Source organism: Pieris brassicae, chromosome 4, assembly GCF_905147105.1.
Source record: "Pieris brassicae chromosome 4, ilPieBrab1.1, whole genome shotgun sequence".
NCBI lineage: Eukaryota > Metazoa > Arthropoda > Insecta > Lepidoptera > Pieridae > Pieris > Pieris brassicae.
The window spans coordinates 10,312,193-10,325,804 of NC_059668.1; the positions used below are offsets into that span (position 1 = coordinate 10,312,193).

Genomic DNA, 13,612 nt, shown 5'->3' on the forward strand with positions numbered 1-13,612 from the left:
GATTTAGGGAAAAAATGATATTTAAAATGCCATTTTTGCGTAGTAACCAATGCCCTTATAATTTATATAATACATTTTTTGATTCGTTTTTGATGAATTCAAAAATGTGTTCATTCCAGACTTTTTTGGTCTCAGAGAAATCTTTTTGCAGATACGATACCGATGCTGATACTTTTATAGAAATAACACCGATACCGATATCAACGCTTAGTGAATTAAATTAAGGTACTTAAAATATATCAAGTTCGGTAAGTTTTTAATTTTTATGATTAAATATAAACAGTCACAAACTTGAATAAGGTTAAAGGTTTAGTGATTAAAATTAAGAGTAATAATTAAATTAAAGGAAAATAAATAACTGTTAATAATTAAAATTAAAATTGATAAGATTTTTCCAATTCTGTATTTGGTTATTCAATTTAGTTTTATTTAATACCATTACTTTTTTAAAGCGCGAAATTTGAAAAATATCGTTACAACGATACTATACATCGATATATCGGTATCGGTTGTATCACTACTTTATATATAGATAAACATTTAATGGAACAAAAAAGAAAATCAGTCCTAATTAAAATTTTAATTTGTAATATTAAGAACACAACATTATTTAAATTCGAATTCTCATAAATGCTGTGCTGATTGTCATCTTATAATTAAAACTTGTAAAAAAATATAAAAAATTGTTGTCACATACATGTTTTATAAAAATATATAGTTTGTCTTTGTTTGCGATTAATTGCATAAAATATATGTATTGAATTGCTTATAAATATTTTTAAAATACTAAATAATTTGCAAAATTTCAAATTATAAATCAATAAAAAGTTTAATATTTGTAACAATTGTATTGATTTTATTGGTAAGCTAAAATTCATTAATACGGTAAAAACCTTTCAGAATTCAAAAAAATATAGACAACTCAAAGATTAAAAAATTACCAGCATTATCTCAATAGAAGCAATTAAATAATTAATAATAAGTAAAAATAGAAAAATGAAGAGATCAGAAACAACAGATTAACAAGGAATGTCAAATGATGACTTTACTTAAATCTAAATTCGTGTCTTTGATGAATTGTCTTTAACCTCAAATAGTTTCCTTAAAAAGTACACTTGAAGCGTGCCTGTGGCTGCAACAGCAATAATTTGTAACAGAGACCATCTGAAAAAATAAAATATAGTTTTTCTTTTATATAAAATATTGCTTAATATCAGCTTTGTTTTCTTTTAAAATACAATAATTTATATTGCCCAACATTGTAGAGTATAGTGTACATTAACATCTTCATAACCACTTCAGATTTTTAGCAAAAACATTATCTAAGAATTTGCTATAGTTCAATATTCATTACTTTTTCAGGAGCCTCAAATTTATATGATGGTTAAAAAAAGGTAAAAACAATGTAGCATACCGTAAAACATAGGTATTGTTATCGACTAGAAGGTTATAATCACGCGACTCCTTTGCTCTAGAATGATACTGGAACTGCAGGATATCATTTATATTTCTTTCCACAAACTGTATTGAGTTCTGAAATCAAAATAAAAATTTAATGATATGTGCATGAATTTTACTTAATATATCTCTAAAGACAGCAAAATGTTATTCCCTAAAATTACTTACTGTAAAGTTATTGATGTTCATGTCTAATTCTTCTACTTCCTTCGCGTATTTCTCCCACATGTCATATCTAATCACCGACAAGTATAAATTGACCAGTTTTCCAGCAAATCTGGAAAACTGGTTATCGAGACACACAGCATAGTACCCGCCAGAACTAGTTTGATCTGCGTATTCCGCGCTTTGTCGCCATTCGTAAGGATGCACGATCTGGCCATTCGGATGCCGCACAGCAAATCCGCACATTCCATCACCTCCTTTCAGCACCTACGAAATAGTTATCAATGAAACATCTATCAAAAATAAAAAATAAACAAGCTGCACACATTTCACAGGTGAAAAGTGACTTATTCTGAAGAGAAAGTAACTACCTGGTAGCTTGCGTAGAATGTCGCACCGGGTTGAACAAATTGATAGTAACAATCTTCTTTCCCGGCATCTATATGAACTTTGTAATCCATTGTGACTGCAGGAAGGTTTTCGTACCATGGTGCTGCAGTCGACGAGAAAACATCGCCAGCCAGAGATAAAATCGTAAATATTATCGTTACCAATGTAAACATATGCCACGTCCGTCGAGCCATTTTTCGTGTTCTTGACAAAATAAAGATACAGATATTATAGAAAAGTAAGTGTCAATTGGTAAATCACCACAATTGACAGCTCACTCACAACATACGTGTTATATATTAATATGTTCATATGAGTTTGTAGGAGTGGGGGTTGACTCATTATTTAAACATAAAATCATAATATTATATTATATAATAAATTTACGTAACCACTAATCAGTAGTACATTTGCTAATTGTCTTGAAGTGGTATATTTTACTATACAATAGGAGAGTTATATATATATATATATATATATAGAGAGAGAGAATAAATGAGATCATATGCAATTAATAACTAACTATTGCTTCATTTTCTCGTTTACTTCGGGCGTTTTGTTCAGATGAATCCTGGCATTATCAATATTTGATGTATTCCAAAGTTTTGAAGAATATTTCTTAAGTTTACATTATTAAATTCCCCATCGGTGTTATTCAGAAACTCCTACATAATATGTCCAGACCTTTTCACTAAGCCAACATTTGTTGTGGTTTATCGTGTACTTCAGACTTCTATCTCAAAAAGTATACAAAACGAAAACGCATATACTCATTCTTAAAATAGTACAAAATATCGGGAAAGGACCGTAAACGTCAGAGTGAATTCTTTCTGCAGGAGACGTTGCCTTCTCTCTAACGCTCGCAATTTTTTATTTAAATTCAGCTCTCGCTGTAAGATATTTCTAACATGCCTTGCATCTTGGCGGCCCAACCTTTTATGATAAAGCTGCAGTTTGTCTAGTCTATTTATAGCCGCGGTGCGGTTTAATATCACTACACTGTAGCTGATATAGTCCGCCAAATCTCTGTCTTTTTCCTATTAACACAGTTTGCGTTAATAATCATGAAACACGAATTTATGATATATAATATTTCTATCTTACGTAGCAAGTACCTAAAATTTATTACGCTTGAAACTAACCAGACATCTTGTAAGACAAATAATTCTCTCGCCTTGGTCTTAAATTGTTTGTACGACCTGTACGAACTTGCTATCAGCAGTGGTATGAGGTTCAGTACAAATCTTATAATTTTGAAATAAATCACTATCGATATATTATGATGAGTAGCCCCGTTGTCTACAAACCAAAGATCCCCATCACATGTTAATATAATACATTCCGTAGTATTTATTTCAAGTCACATTATAGTTCCGAAATTATCTCTTTCATCTTTTATCTGAAACTTTTGACGCTTTTGGCAGAGTCGCCTAACTTCTTTGCAAAAGTGGCATTTGTATTTGTAGACTGTCTTTGTCTCACTAGACGTTACCTGAAGGCGCTCTTTCATTTAACACATATTTGCCAAAGATTGTCCAATCCGATTTTTTAGGCTTCCATTCTCTCGCGCTTTTCATGAGTACATAACTGGCTAGTTAAATTCTCATGGGTTCTTAGTGTATCAGATAAAAACATCCAACTGGATCCAAATTAAAAATATTCGTCAGCCATATCTTAAACGTTGCATAGTAGCATAACTTAGTTCGGGTAGTTTCAATCCTGTTTATTTTCTTAGATCTACATTCAGGCTATGCCACTTTTTTTAATTTCGACTTTTGGGTTTCGTTGTCATCATTACCACACTGGGATTTTTCTGACCAATTACATACTGAAATGCACAGAACAGCACGATTTTGTAAGTTGGCACTGATGGATCGTAAATGTCATACAAATCTGTCGTTTTTAGTATGAAAATTCTATTATTATTATTGTCTTCAAAAAAAATTTTCTTTTTTTAAAGAATAAGGTTTAAAATACTCCACATACAACTTTGAACTGAAACGTGGAAATTATGAAAGCTCGTTACTTGTTATTTTTTTCGTATATAGGTACTACATTTAGGTTTGTATTTAAACCTACCAAGTATTTTATAACCTTCAATTCAAACAACTTTTCAGTTAATAAAATATTGTAGATCATCTGAAAAACTATGGATAAAAATGGGTCGTAAGTACCCTGACCCAGAAAGTGTTCAAGGTATTATGGAAATCGCATTACTAAAGTTAAAGTCTGAAAATTACCCAGCACTTAATCTTTCAAGCCGGTAAGATGATATAATTAAATACTTTACGCATCTTTCCTTCCTAACATATTAATTTTTCGTTTATTTATAATTTAATTCGTATTCATTTTAATATTTTAGATAAGGTCACATGTAAGCCTTTATTTTAATTCAGAATAATATATATATCAATTTACTTATATCAAATCAAAATAATGTATGAAACCTTTTTCAAAACCCTTATTTTCAGTACAGATGGTGGAGTTCATGCCCTCAACACATCTGCCCATATTGATCTTGTTCCTAGATCTGGTTCTAAACTGTTTCACCAAGACTCAATTCCTTATGAACTTAATAAGTTTTTTCTTAAAAGGGATATAAGCATATTTGTAAAAAACATTATAAGAGTGAATGATGACTTCAGTGCCAGAAGAAATGCAATAAGCAGGACATACTTATACAGGTAACTACTTTGTAATAAAAAAAATTGTATTTATTTTAACACCATTTATTTTTAGTAAAATATTGATTATAGGTTTGCAGTTCTCAGAGAAGGTTTATCAGAAAAAGTAAGTATTGGTCAGTACATACCAGTTGAAGAATGGAAACGATGTTTGTTTATCAGGTAAGAACTACTTTATAGTAAAAACAAATATTTGTTATGCACCAATTGAACTATTTGATCTGCTTTATTTTGTAAAATATTTAAATGTTATTCAAACGAATACTTGTGCACATATGTTTTTGTGACTAATATGATTATAATATATGTCATAAATGTTATTCAAATTAATTCTATGTGTCACAATTTCGTTTTTAAATTAATTAAAACCTTATATAAACATTTACAGAATGGTCCATGTTAGTAAATAAATGTGAATAGAAAAGTATTCATCTATTTTGCTGGTAATTTTTATAAACACCAGCTGTATTATTGACTTTCATAAACTCTCTGTCTCAATGTCAATCTTATGCCTCTACCGTGTTAAAAAAACATTATTGAAGTAAGCAGCCAAATATATCTCGGAGTACCTTTCACAGGCCAAAACAATTTGACATAGAGAAATTTAAAGAGGCTGCAAAATATTTTGAAGGGTACCACGACTTCACAACATTCAAGAAGTTTGACAAACTGAAACAGCACAAGCATAATAGAAGATATATTTATTCTATTAATGTGCGACCAGGACAACCAATTGTAACAAGCTACACCAATACCCCTAGTCCTTATTTTGACTATTGGGATGTTGAAATAAAGGGACATTCATTTGTGCATAACCAGGTGATATAATTATTTAAAAATAATGATTTATATTATATTTTATTTAGTAATAAAATCCAATTCTGGGTTATATATTATGCACTTTTGTAAGTTATAATTTCTTATAGTACTTCAATAATATTGTAGATACGGCGTATGGTTGGATCTCTTATCACTGTGGCAACTGGTAAAATAGAACCAAGGGACATAAAGTTAATGCTTCAAATACCCTCAAAACATTCATGGGTCAGTCAGATTACATCTATTCCACCCCATGGGCTTTATCTTTGCAATGTTGAGTATAAACCTGAGGATTTAATATATAAATCTAAAAATGATAATGAAATAGTATCTGGGAACTAAAGGACTCTTATTACTATAATTTTCATAATATTACTACCACGGTTCTTATTGCTGATCAATAACGTCGTAACAGGTGAGATTGTAGTATAATTAAAATCAATAGGAACTTCATTTTGTGAACAGATAGAACAGAAGACAATTTTGAAATATTGACTATTTTCAATATTCTATACTTGTTCTGCTTGGAAGATAATATAGTATAGGATCCCGCTATACAACGACCTTCACCGAGATGCTTATTTAATGAGACGTATTTTTTATGTTATTAAATATGCCAATAAATATATCCTATATGGGTTGCCTAACAAATTTCAGTCCAGAGTATTTTTAATTAATAATTTAAAAATTTTTTTTTTATGATTATTAAATAAATTTGATACCAATCGAAAGTTTGAAGCCCATAGAATATGCAAACGTTAGGTTGCCTATTTTTTTCCGGTCACAACCACGGGTTGCCAGGTGTAAACAGGTAAATCTATACTAGCATTTTGCAACGTTTTGATTATTGAATCAAACTTAGATAAACTGAAAGATTATTTCATAAGGAACACGGTGGTATAGGGTTGCCTGCAAAAAATCAGTCCCGAATTACGGTTGTCGAATTTTAAATAATAAAATATCGCTGCGAGTGAATGTGTGTGAGAGAGAGGTCCCAGACCAACCATCCCATGCGGTAGAAAAGGACGCAGCGTAGCAGCTGTTTAAAGTCTATTTGTGCTTGGAAATGAAAAGGATAGCGATAGACTCGTATATGCTGTGCATTATTTTGGAGTAGTTAATTATTAATATACAGAAATAGTTATTTTATTTTTTAATCAATTAATTATTTATCTATGTTTATTGTTTATGTGACACCAAAGTATATACACATCTTTAGTAAAAAAGACAGTTAGAGTAAAACATATATATTACTTATCTGGCAAATTTTATCTTTATTGTTGGGAGCCGAAATAAAAAACAACAATTAAAAGAATACTTCTGTTTATTGAAAAAAATTTAAAATATAAATTTTTTTTAAATTATTCAGGTTCCGAGTCATCGGACATATAACTGTGATCTCCAACTTCTGAATCTTCTTCGTCATCACTCTCCGTTTCAGTTTTTTCGACAATGTCTTCTATTTTTAAAGGTGTATGATCCCCAATGAATCCTACTGGTTTTAAATATTCATCTAAGAACCAACCGCAGTTCTCAGGCTGAAGTTTCACGCATATTGGATCCGTTGCATTAAGCCACATGGAATTTACGAAAATAGTTCGTAAAATTTTCTGAGTTAATGATATCCAGCATGGTGGTATGGAGTTGGAATCGAAGCCTTTTTTTTTTTTTTTTTAAAGTGCTCGCTGTCTTCTTTTGCAGAGTAATTCTTCAAAAAAATGCGATGTCTCGCATCATTCACACTGGTACAGTTCCTGATACCATACATACTAGACGTAAATTCTTGAACAGTCTTCATTTTTTCACCAATGAAAATATCAGCAGCATCTGTTAATGACGCGAAAACTGTTTGATATTTTTCATTTTTTGAAAATTGCTGAAAAGGTTTTACTTTCCCTTTGTTGTAAAATGCAACCTGTAAATGCATGGAATGCTGGAAGACTTTGGCATAATTTAATTCCTAACTCCAACGCTAAATCGGTGCAATTAATACAATCAACAGTTTGATTATTACTCTTTTTTGTAGCTGAACTGGCAAGCCAAATTTCTGATCCGATAAGTTTGTGCATATTTCCTAACAAAATAATCAAAACGTCAGTATCAGAGGCTTTAATTAAAACTCTTGAGCCTGGTTCCGCTTTAGAAGCGTGAAAAATAATCCTTGTATCTGCCTCTTCGTGATGACATTCATAATTAGTTTCTTCAGTTTTTTTTACGGAATTTTCCTGAACTTGATAAGAGTAACAGTGATGGTCGACGGTTAAATTTTTTTTTTTTTGTTTTGGATTATCGTTACCTAATTGTCGTTTTGCCAATAATCAGCCAGAAACTGCACCAACTCTTTAAAGCGATAATTTTTAAGGCTTTGCAAAAAAAATTTTGGTCTAGTTTGCTGAGGTCCTGAAATTTTGTACGGAATATCGAATTCTTTTCTGCTTTCACGTTCGGAATCTTTGATTGACGGTGATAAGTAGCGATCAAAAATTAAATGTATTTCTGTCGCGTTTGTTGAACATATTTTTATGAGTATTGACTCGGCAATTTTATCAAAAGTTTGAGCTATAGCAGCTCCGATTATATGCAAGTAATAAAAACCATCTATTATTTCAACGTTGATATGAGTTGGCTCAACCATTTTAGTTTTGGATTTCAAAACCTTTGCTAACGTTGATTTTGAAGTTTTTAACATCTCTCCAGTACATGCAAAAAGAGCAGGGGGCAATGGTGCTAGTGGAAAAGTTAGGCAAAATTCAAGATTAATTTTTTTGTTTAGACTTTTTGCCAAAAGTCGCCCAAATACATCTCGTTCCATTTTCAACAATACTTTCTTGTTCTTGTCTTTGGTATTCAAGACATTAGTCATACATTGAGAAGCAAAATTGCAGATTTTGTTTCGTTTTATTGATTTATCGAATCTTCCGGGAGTTGAAGAGCATTCCGAGATAAAATTTAATTTTTGTTGAGAGCCTGCTGTTTTTACGTTCAGCAGAAAATCAGTAACTTCTTTCGATGCAGCTTTACCGGTTGAAATGTTGAATAATGTATCTTTGTCAATAGTGTCATCAAATGGATTCATCGTACATTTTATTGCTTCAATGATACTCTGAAGATTTTTCTTGTCTTTCTTAACTTTACTTCGTTGCAATGAGTGCGAAGTATCATCCTCTTTCGTTAATCCGATTTTTTGTTTGATAGATGTTAATATCTTCGTCCTCATGCTATGACTGAGTGCCCATCTTTGACGTGCAGATATTGAATCCGCAGCAAGGTTATCAGCCAATTGATTGCTAGCATCAGCATTGATGGTTTGCTCTAGCGTCAAGTCAACCGGTGATCGAGCGAAATTCGCTGCAGTTCGTCTAATTCCAAAGGCACCTCGACGAAATTCAGCCACCAAAGATGAATTATTAGTATACAAATTGATTAAATTGCTCAAATATAACAAGGACCATCTGGCATAATTGGGCTGGTTTAACGCAAAAAAAATATCAGCCATGTTGAAAATCGAGTCCACGTACAGTTCAAAGTTACTGGTGCGGATACTTCTGGAAAACCGATGGTATAAATTAATTAACTCACAGTACTGGTAATAAAATTGAGCAGTTTTCCCTTTTTCTCCGATTAAAGTCTGATTGCAGAATTCTTTATAACCGTTAACAATTCGACTCAATACATCTGGTAACTCGATAGTTTCGTTGGCGTCATAAGCAGTTTGATTTGATGCATTCTGTATTTGCGTTTGCAGCAGTTCATCCATCGCCTCAAGTGTAACATTAGTTGTCGATAAATACTGTTCAAAATGTAATATTTGTAATGCGGCAGCGGTTAGCGGATGTAAGCGCTTGCAACGATTGAAGTGCTTGCTGTCCAAAAAGCTATTCATGGAGCCGCCGGCTAATACTTCAGCTTGCACCAGTATTTCCACTAATCCACTGGAGTCAATATATTTTCCGATGGCTCTAAAAAATGCCATCTCTGTGTGAAACGCTCCCAAGTTAACAAAAATTTTATTGTATAGCGGTTTTTCTTGTTCTTGAATTTGCATAGCCATTTTTGCTATCGCTAAATCATATGTCACAATAATTTCTGGCTGCTGACATTTTTCAGCGATTTCTTTAGCCATGTTTAATGTTTCATTGACTACTGCATACGACGTTGGTGATGAATTTATGGGAGGCAAATATTCAACTCTTTGCTTCTCACTGTGGTCTTAAGATATCATACAGTTATAACCCAACCACATAGGAACAGAATCAATTCTTGATAACGACATTATCCATAATAAATCTTTATCTGTAGCTATTTCTGTAGCACCTTTGCATAACTCGGTTGTATTGGTAAACGAATCTACAGTAATCAGCTGCATACTTGCCTTAGGTTTCGAATAATATGGTCGAATTTCGGAATTTCTTGCGGGTAGGCCCTTCTTCATTTGTGTTGTCATTTACTTGAGGCGCTGGTGAAGTTGTAGCTTCACCATCATCAAAATTATCAGTTCCATTACTAGAGAATTGATAAATAATGCCAACTGTGTCGTGCATAGTGTCCTTTCCAGAAGTTGTGTCAACGAAGCGGTCGAAATTATCGAACGCTACGTGGGTACTGTGTTCATTTGCTGCAGTGATGCCTTTTGGTATAACTTTGTTATCTTGGATCGATGTATACGTCATTTCGGTTTCCAATTCTTCTGCCAAATTATATCCAATTGTATGGCCATACCTATTAAGTATCGTAATTACTTGCCTAGAGTTGGTTAAAGACTTTACTGCCAATCCAAGAGATAAACTTTTTGCGGGCTTACATGCACCCCTAGTGACAGCATAAATAACGTCACTACATATTGACGTTATTTTAGCTTTCAGTCCGTTCGAATCTTCATCAGAATGATTAGGTCCTTCAATAAGGTTTCGCATAAAATCTATTAATTGCTTAGGAATGTCACATTCTCCACGAATGACATCATCAGCAGTTACGTTGCGAGAAAGCGGATGAACATCTATATTTTTAATACAACTTCTCAAATAATATGCTACATTTTCAAACTCATAATCATTTCTTGTCTCCAAAAATTTAAAATTGTTAGCCATTACAGAAACGTCCATGTCTGTTTTGTACACAATTTTTTTGTTACGTATTCCCATTGACGCTTCAATCGTAATAAGATTACCAAATTTCTTCATTAACTTTTTTTGCAAGGTTTCACATCGGTAATCTTGAATATCATCGAAATCAATTTCATGATTTCCAAACTCTAGCAATAAAGCTTGGTATCTTAAAAATAATTGAGCCAAGTACATAACTTGGTTGTTTTCAATTATTTCTGTCTCAATAAAATTTGATATGGATTGAAAAGCCAACTGATGTAACTGTCGATATTTACTATACGTGGAATCGGTAGATTCTTCCGTGGACCGCTTATTTTTCGATTGATACAGTGCGTAACAACGCGGTACGCGATAGTTTGATGTTGAAGTTTGGAGAGAATCTCCGAATCGCTTAAATTTTCGGCGATATTTTTGATCTGTAGTGGTACTTTGTCACCTTTAGGGAAAGTAAGATTAACCAGCTTCTTTCCACATCTTTTTTGGCTGTGGTCACAAAAAAGACAAATAATTGTGCTTGATGTCGATGCTGTTGATGTCGTTGCTGTTGATGTCGATGTTGTTGATGTTGACTGCTCCTAAAAGAATTTAAATCATTCTTTGAGTAAAAATGGAAGAAAACAAATATAAATGAAAATACAAGTTCAATTAATAGATTTTCATGTCACTTTTTTAAAAAAGCTTAAAAAATTTTTTTTATTACCTTGTCAAAGCCCCCAGAAGTTTGAGGCAGGTCTTCAACATTACTCGTTTCATCCTCAGCAACTGTAGCACAGGAATCGACACTAGGATTCAACTGTTGTGGTTCTTCTTCAGTAGTAGATACATCGGTATGCTCCTAAAAAAAAACAATTTTTGCGATTAAATGAAAATGTTTGATTATAAATTTTAATTTTTTTTTGATAAGAATAGTTGATTTAAAACATCCTCATTTAATTATTCAAAAAGAAAAAGGAAATCAGAACATTTTCTTGTTCAATTTTCAACTACCGTTTTTTAAGTAAATTACAAAAAAATATGTGTGTCGAAAATTAACAAAACCATAAGTGAGTTTTACTAGCAATTACTTCAACATGACAAAAATATAGAAGATGTATTAGCTTAGATAATTTTAAAGATTCAATTATTAGGTACTTACTGTATATTCAGCGATAAATTTAAGAAATTCTTCGTTATATTTTTTATTCAAAACAGTCACTTTTTTGTAGCACGTGGTATGATAACCTACAAATTGGAGTGACGCACTGGGTAGCTCAACAAAATTGTATTTAAAAAATTTTTTTTTTACGAAAAGCTAACTTTAATGCAGTTTTTAAAAGTTTCATCATCAAAATCAATTATTCCGTCATCCGAATCACACAAAAAACACTTTTTGGCCATTTTTTCCAACAATAAATAGCAGCACGTTTTTTCACTTGTATCTATAGCGACAATCTACTCCAAAATAATGCACAGCATATACGAGTCTATCGCTATCCTTTTCATTTCCAAGCACATATAGCATGCGCACTCTCCTTCTTTAAATGGGCGGACTTTAAACAGCTGCTACGCTGCGTCCTTTTCTACCGCATGGGATGGTTGGTCTGGGACCTCTCTCTCACACACATTCACTCGCAGCGATATTTTATTATTTAAAATTCGACAACCGTAATTCGGGACTGATTTTTTGCAGGCAACCCTATACCACCGTGTTCCTTATGAAATAATCTTTCAGTTTATCTAAGTTTGATTCAATAATCAAAACGTTGCAAAATGCTAGTATAAATTTACCTGTTTACACCTGGCAACCCGTGGTTGTGACCGGAAAAAAATAGGCAACCTAACGTTTGCATATTCTATGGGCTTCAAACTTTCGATTGGTATCAAATTTATTTAATAATCACACCGGTGCAATGTTTAAAAAAAATTTTTTTTAAATTATTAATTAAAAATACTCTGGACTGAAATTTGTTAGGCAACCCATATAGGATATATTTATTGGCATATTTAATAACATAAAAAAATACGTCTCATTAAATAAGCATCTCGGTGAAGGTCGTTGTATAGCGGGATCTTAGACTAATAGGTTCACATCAAAACAGAGCATTCAGAATCATATAATTATACTTTTAGATAGGATAAAATTAATTTGTATGTAATATTAAACTGTCAAATAATTTTTCATAGACAAAATGAGCTTTCTAAGTGAATTAAAGAAACAAAAAGAAAAACTTAAAGAGACAACAACTGTGATAACTAATGTTGATGGTAAACAGTACTTAGAGACTGGACAAGATATTAAGGAGATAAATAAAAATTCATATGGCTTTGTTGTTGATACTAAACCAGATGATATACCAGTTTTGATACTTGATAATTTATATATAGGGTCACAAGATTGTGCTGTAGATAGTGTTTTAGAGAAATACAATATTGTACATGTGTTAAGTTTAGGTGTAGATGTGAATATAAAAGTGAAAAATAAATTTATTTACATACTAGATTTGCCTGAATCTGATGTTAGATTAGTTTTAAAAGAAAGTTTGTTGTTTATAAATGAGGCTATTGAGAAGAAAGAAAATGTATTAGTACATTGTAATGCAGGCGTTTCTAGGACATCTTTGGTGACAATTGCTTATTTAATGCATTATGAGAATATGGCGTTTGAAGACTCTTATAATTTGGTAAAAAGCAAAAGACCCTGTATAAGACCTAATGATGGATTCGTAAAACAATTACGAATGATGGTACCTGGGAGAATTTTGTAGTCTTTTTAATCAAAGTATCTTTATGAATATGGTAATTAATTAAATAAAATCCTTTGATTTTATTACTAAAACTAAACTTTGGAGCTCTGTGGCATGAATAAATATGTTTAAAGTATTATTCCCCTTTCATTTTCTTCTTCAATGTTCTTTAGAAGAAATTAAAAGAAATCCTTATAAGATTTCGTTTTTAGTATGAGGTCCCATAATAAATATGTGTCAGACACGTTACGTTACGCTAATGCTACGT

The 13,612-nt window shown here is 31.9% G+C and overlaps 3 protein-coding genes across 6 annotated transcripts; 2 read left to right on the forward strand and 1 right to left on the reverse strand.

Moving 5' to 3' along the window:
• Nucleotides 1-919: 919 nt before the first annotated feature.
• Nucleotides 920-4,841, reverse strand: LOC123708073 (transmembrane emp24 domain-containing protein 5). Of its 3 annotated transcripts, XM_045658563.1 has the most exons (5): nt 4,826-4,841; nt 1,995-2,217; nt 1,627-1,890; nt 1,415-1,533; nt 920-1,164 (listed from the first exon to the last, which is right to left on the reverse strand). In XM_045658563.1, exons 2-5 carry the CDS (start codon nt 2,205-2,207, stop codon nt 1,056-1,058), a joined length of 705 nt encoding a protein of 234 aa, XP_045514519.1. In that variant the 5' UTR covers nt 2,208-2,217; nt 4,826-4,841; the 3' UTR covers nt 920-1,055. The 3 variants fall into 3 exon arrangements, with proteins under 3 accessions (XP_045514519.1, XP_045514520.1, XP_045514518.1); XM_045658564.1 differs by lacking the exon at nt 4,826-4,841 and having other exon boundaries at nt 2,175-2,285; XM_045658562.1 differs by lacking the exon at nt 4,826-4,841 and having other exon boundaries at nt 1,995-2,284.
• Nucleotides 3,943-5,858, forward strand: LOC123708072 (tRNA pseudouridine synthase-like 1). 2 transcript variants are annotated; one of them, XM_045658560.1, is made up of 6 exons: nt 3,943-4,074; nt 4,148-4,276; nt 4,485-4,697; nt 4,770-4,859; nt 5,276-5,516; nt 5,643-5,858. In XM_045658560.1, exons 1-6 carry the CDS (start codon nt 4,025-4,027, stop codon nt 5,856-5,858), a joined length of 939 nt encoding a protein of 312 aa, XP_045514516.1. In that variant the 5' UTR covers nt 3,943-4,024. The 2 variants fall into 2 exon arrangements, with proteins under 2 accessions (XP_045514516.1, XP_045514517.1); XM_045658561.1 differs by having other exon boundaries at nt 4,010-4,061; nt 4,131-4,276.
• On the forward strand, nt 5,848-13,450 carry LOC123708075 (dual specificity protein phosphatase 19). The gene is made up of 2 exons (XM_045658565.1): nt 5,848-5,931; nt 12,785-13,450. The coding sequence occupies exon 2, from the start codon at nt 12,790-12,792 to the stop codon at nt 13,363-13,365; it is 576 nt and encodes a 191-aa protein (XP_045514521.1). The 5' UTR covers nt 5,848-5,931; nt 12,785-12,789; the 3' UTR covers nt 13,366-13,450.
• The last annotated feature ends 162 nt before the right edge of the window (nt 13,451-13,612 follow it).

Coding starts and splice junctions, on each gene's coding strand:
- LOC123708075 (XM_045658565.1), top strand. CDS start 12,790: ATGAGCTTTCTAAGTGAATTAAAGAAACAAAAAGAAAAACTTAAAGAG.
- LOC123708072 (XM_045658560.1), top strand. CDS start 4,025: ATGAAAGCTCGTTACTTGTTATTTTTTTCGTATATAGGTACTACATTT. Junction 4,075..4,147: donor TATATAGGTACTACATTTAG/GTTTGTATTTAA, acceptor AAAATATTGTAG/ATCATCTGAAAAACTATGGA. Junction 4,860..5,275: donor AAACGATGTTTGTTTATCAG/GTAAGAACTACT, acceptor TACCTTTCACAG/GCCAAAACAATTTGACATAG.
- LOC123708073 (XM_045658563.1), bottom strand. CDS start 2,207: ATGGCTCGACGGACGTGGCATATGTTTACATTGGTAACGATAATATTT. Junction 1,534..1,626: donor TGAACATCAATAACTTTACA/GTAAGTAATTTT, acceptor TTTTGATTTCAG/AACTCAATACAGTTTGTGGA. Junction 1,165..1,414: donor AACAATACCTATGTTTTACG/GTATGCTACATT, acceptor TTATTTTTTCAG/ATGGTCTCTGTTACAAATTA.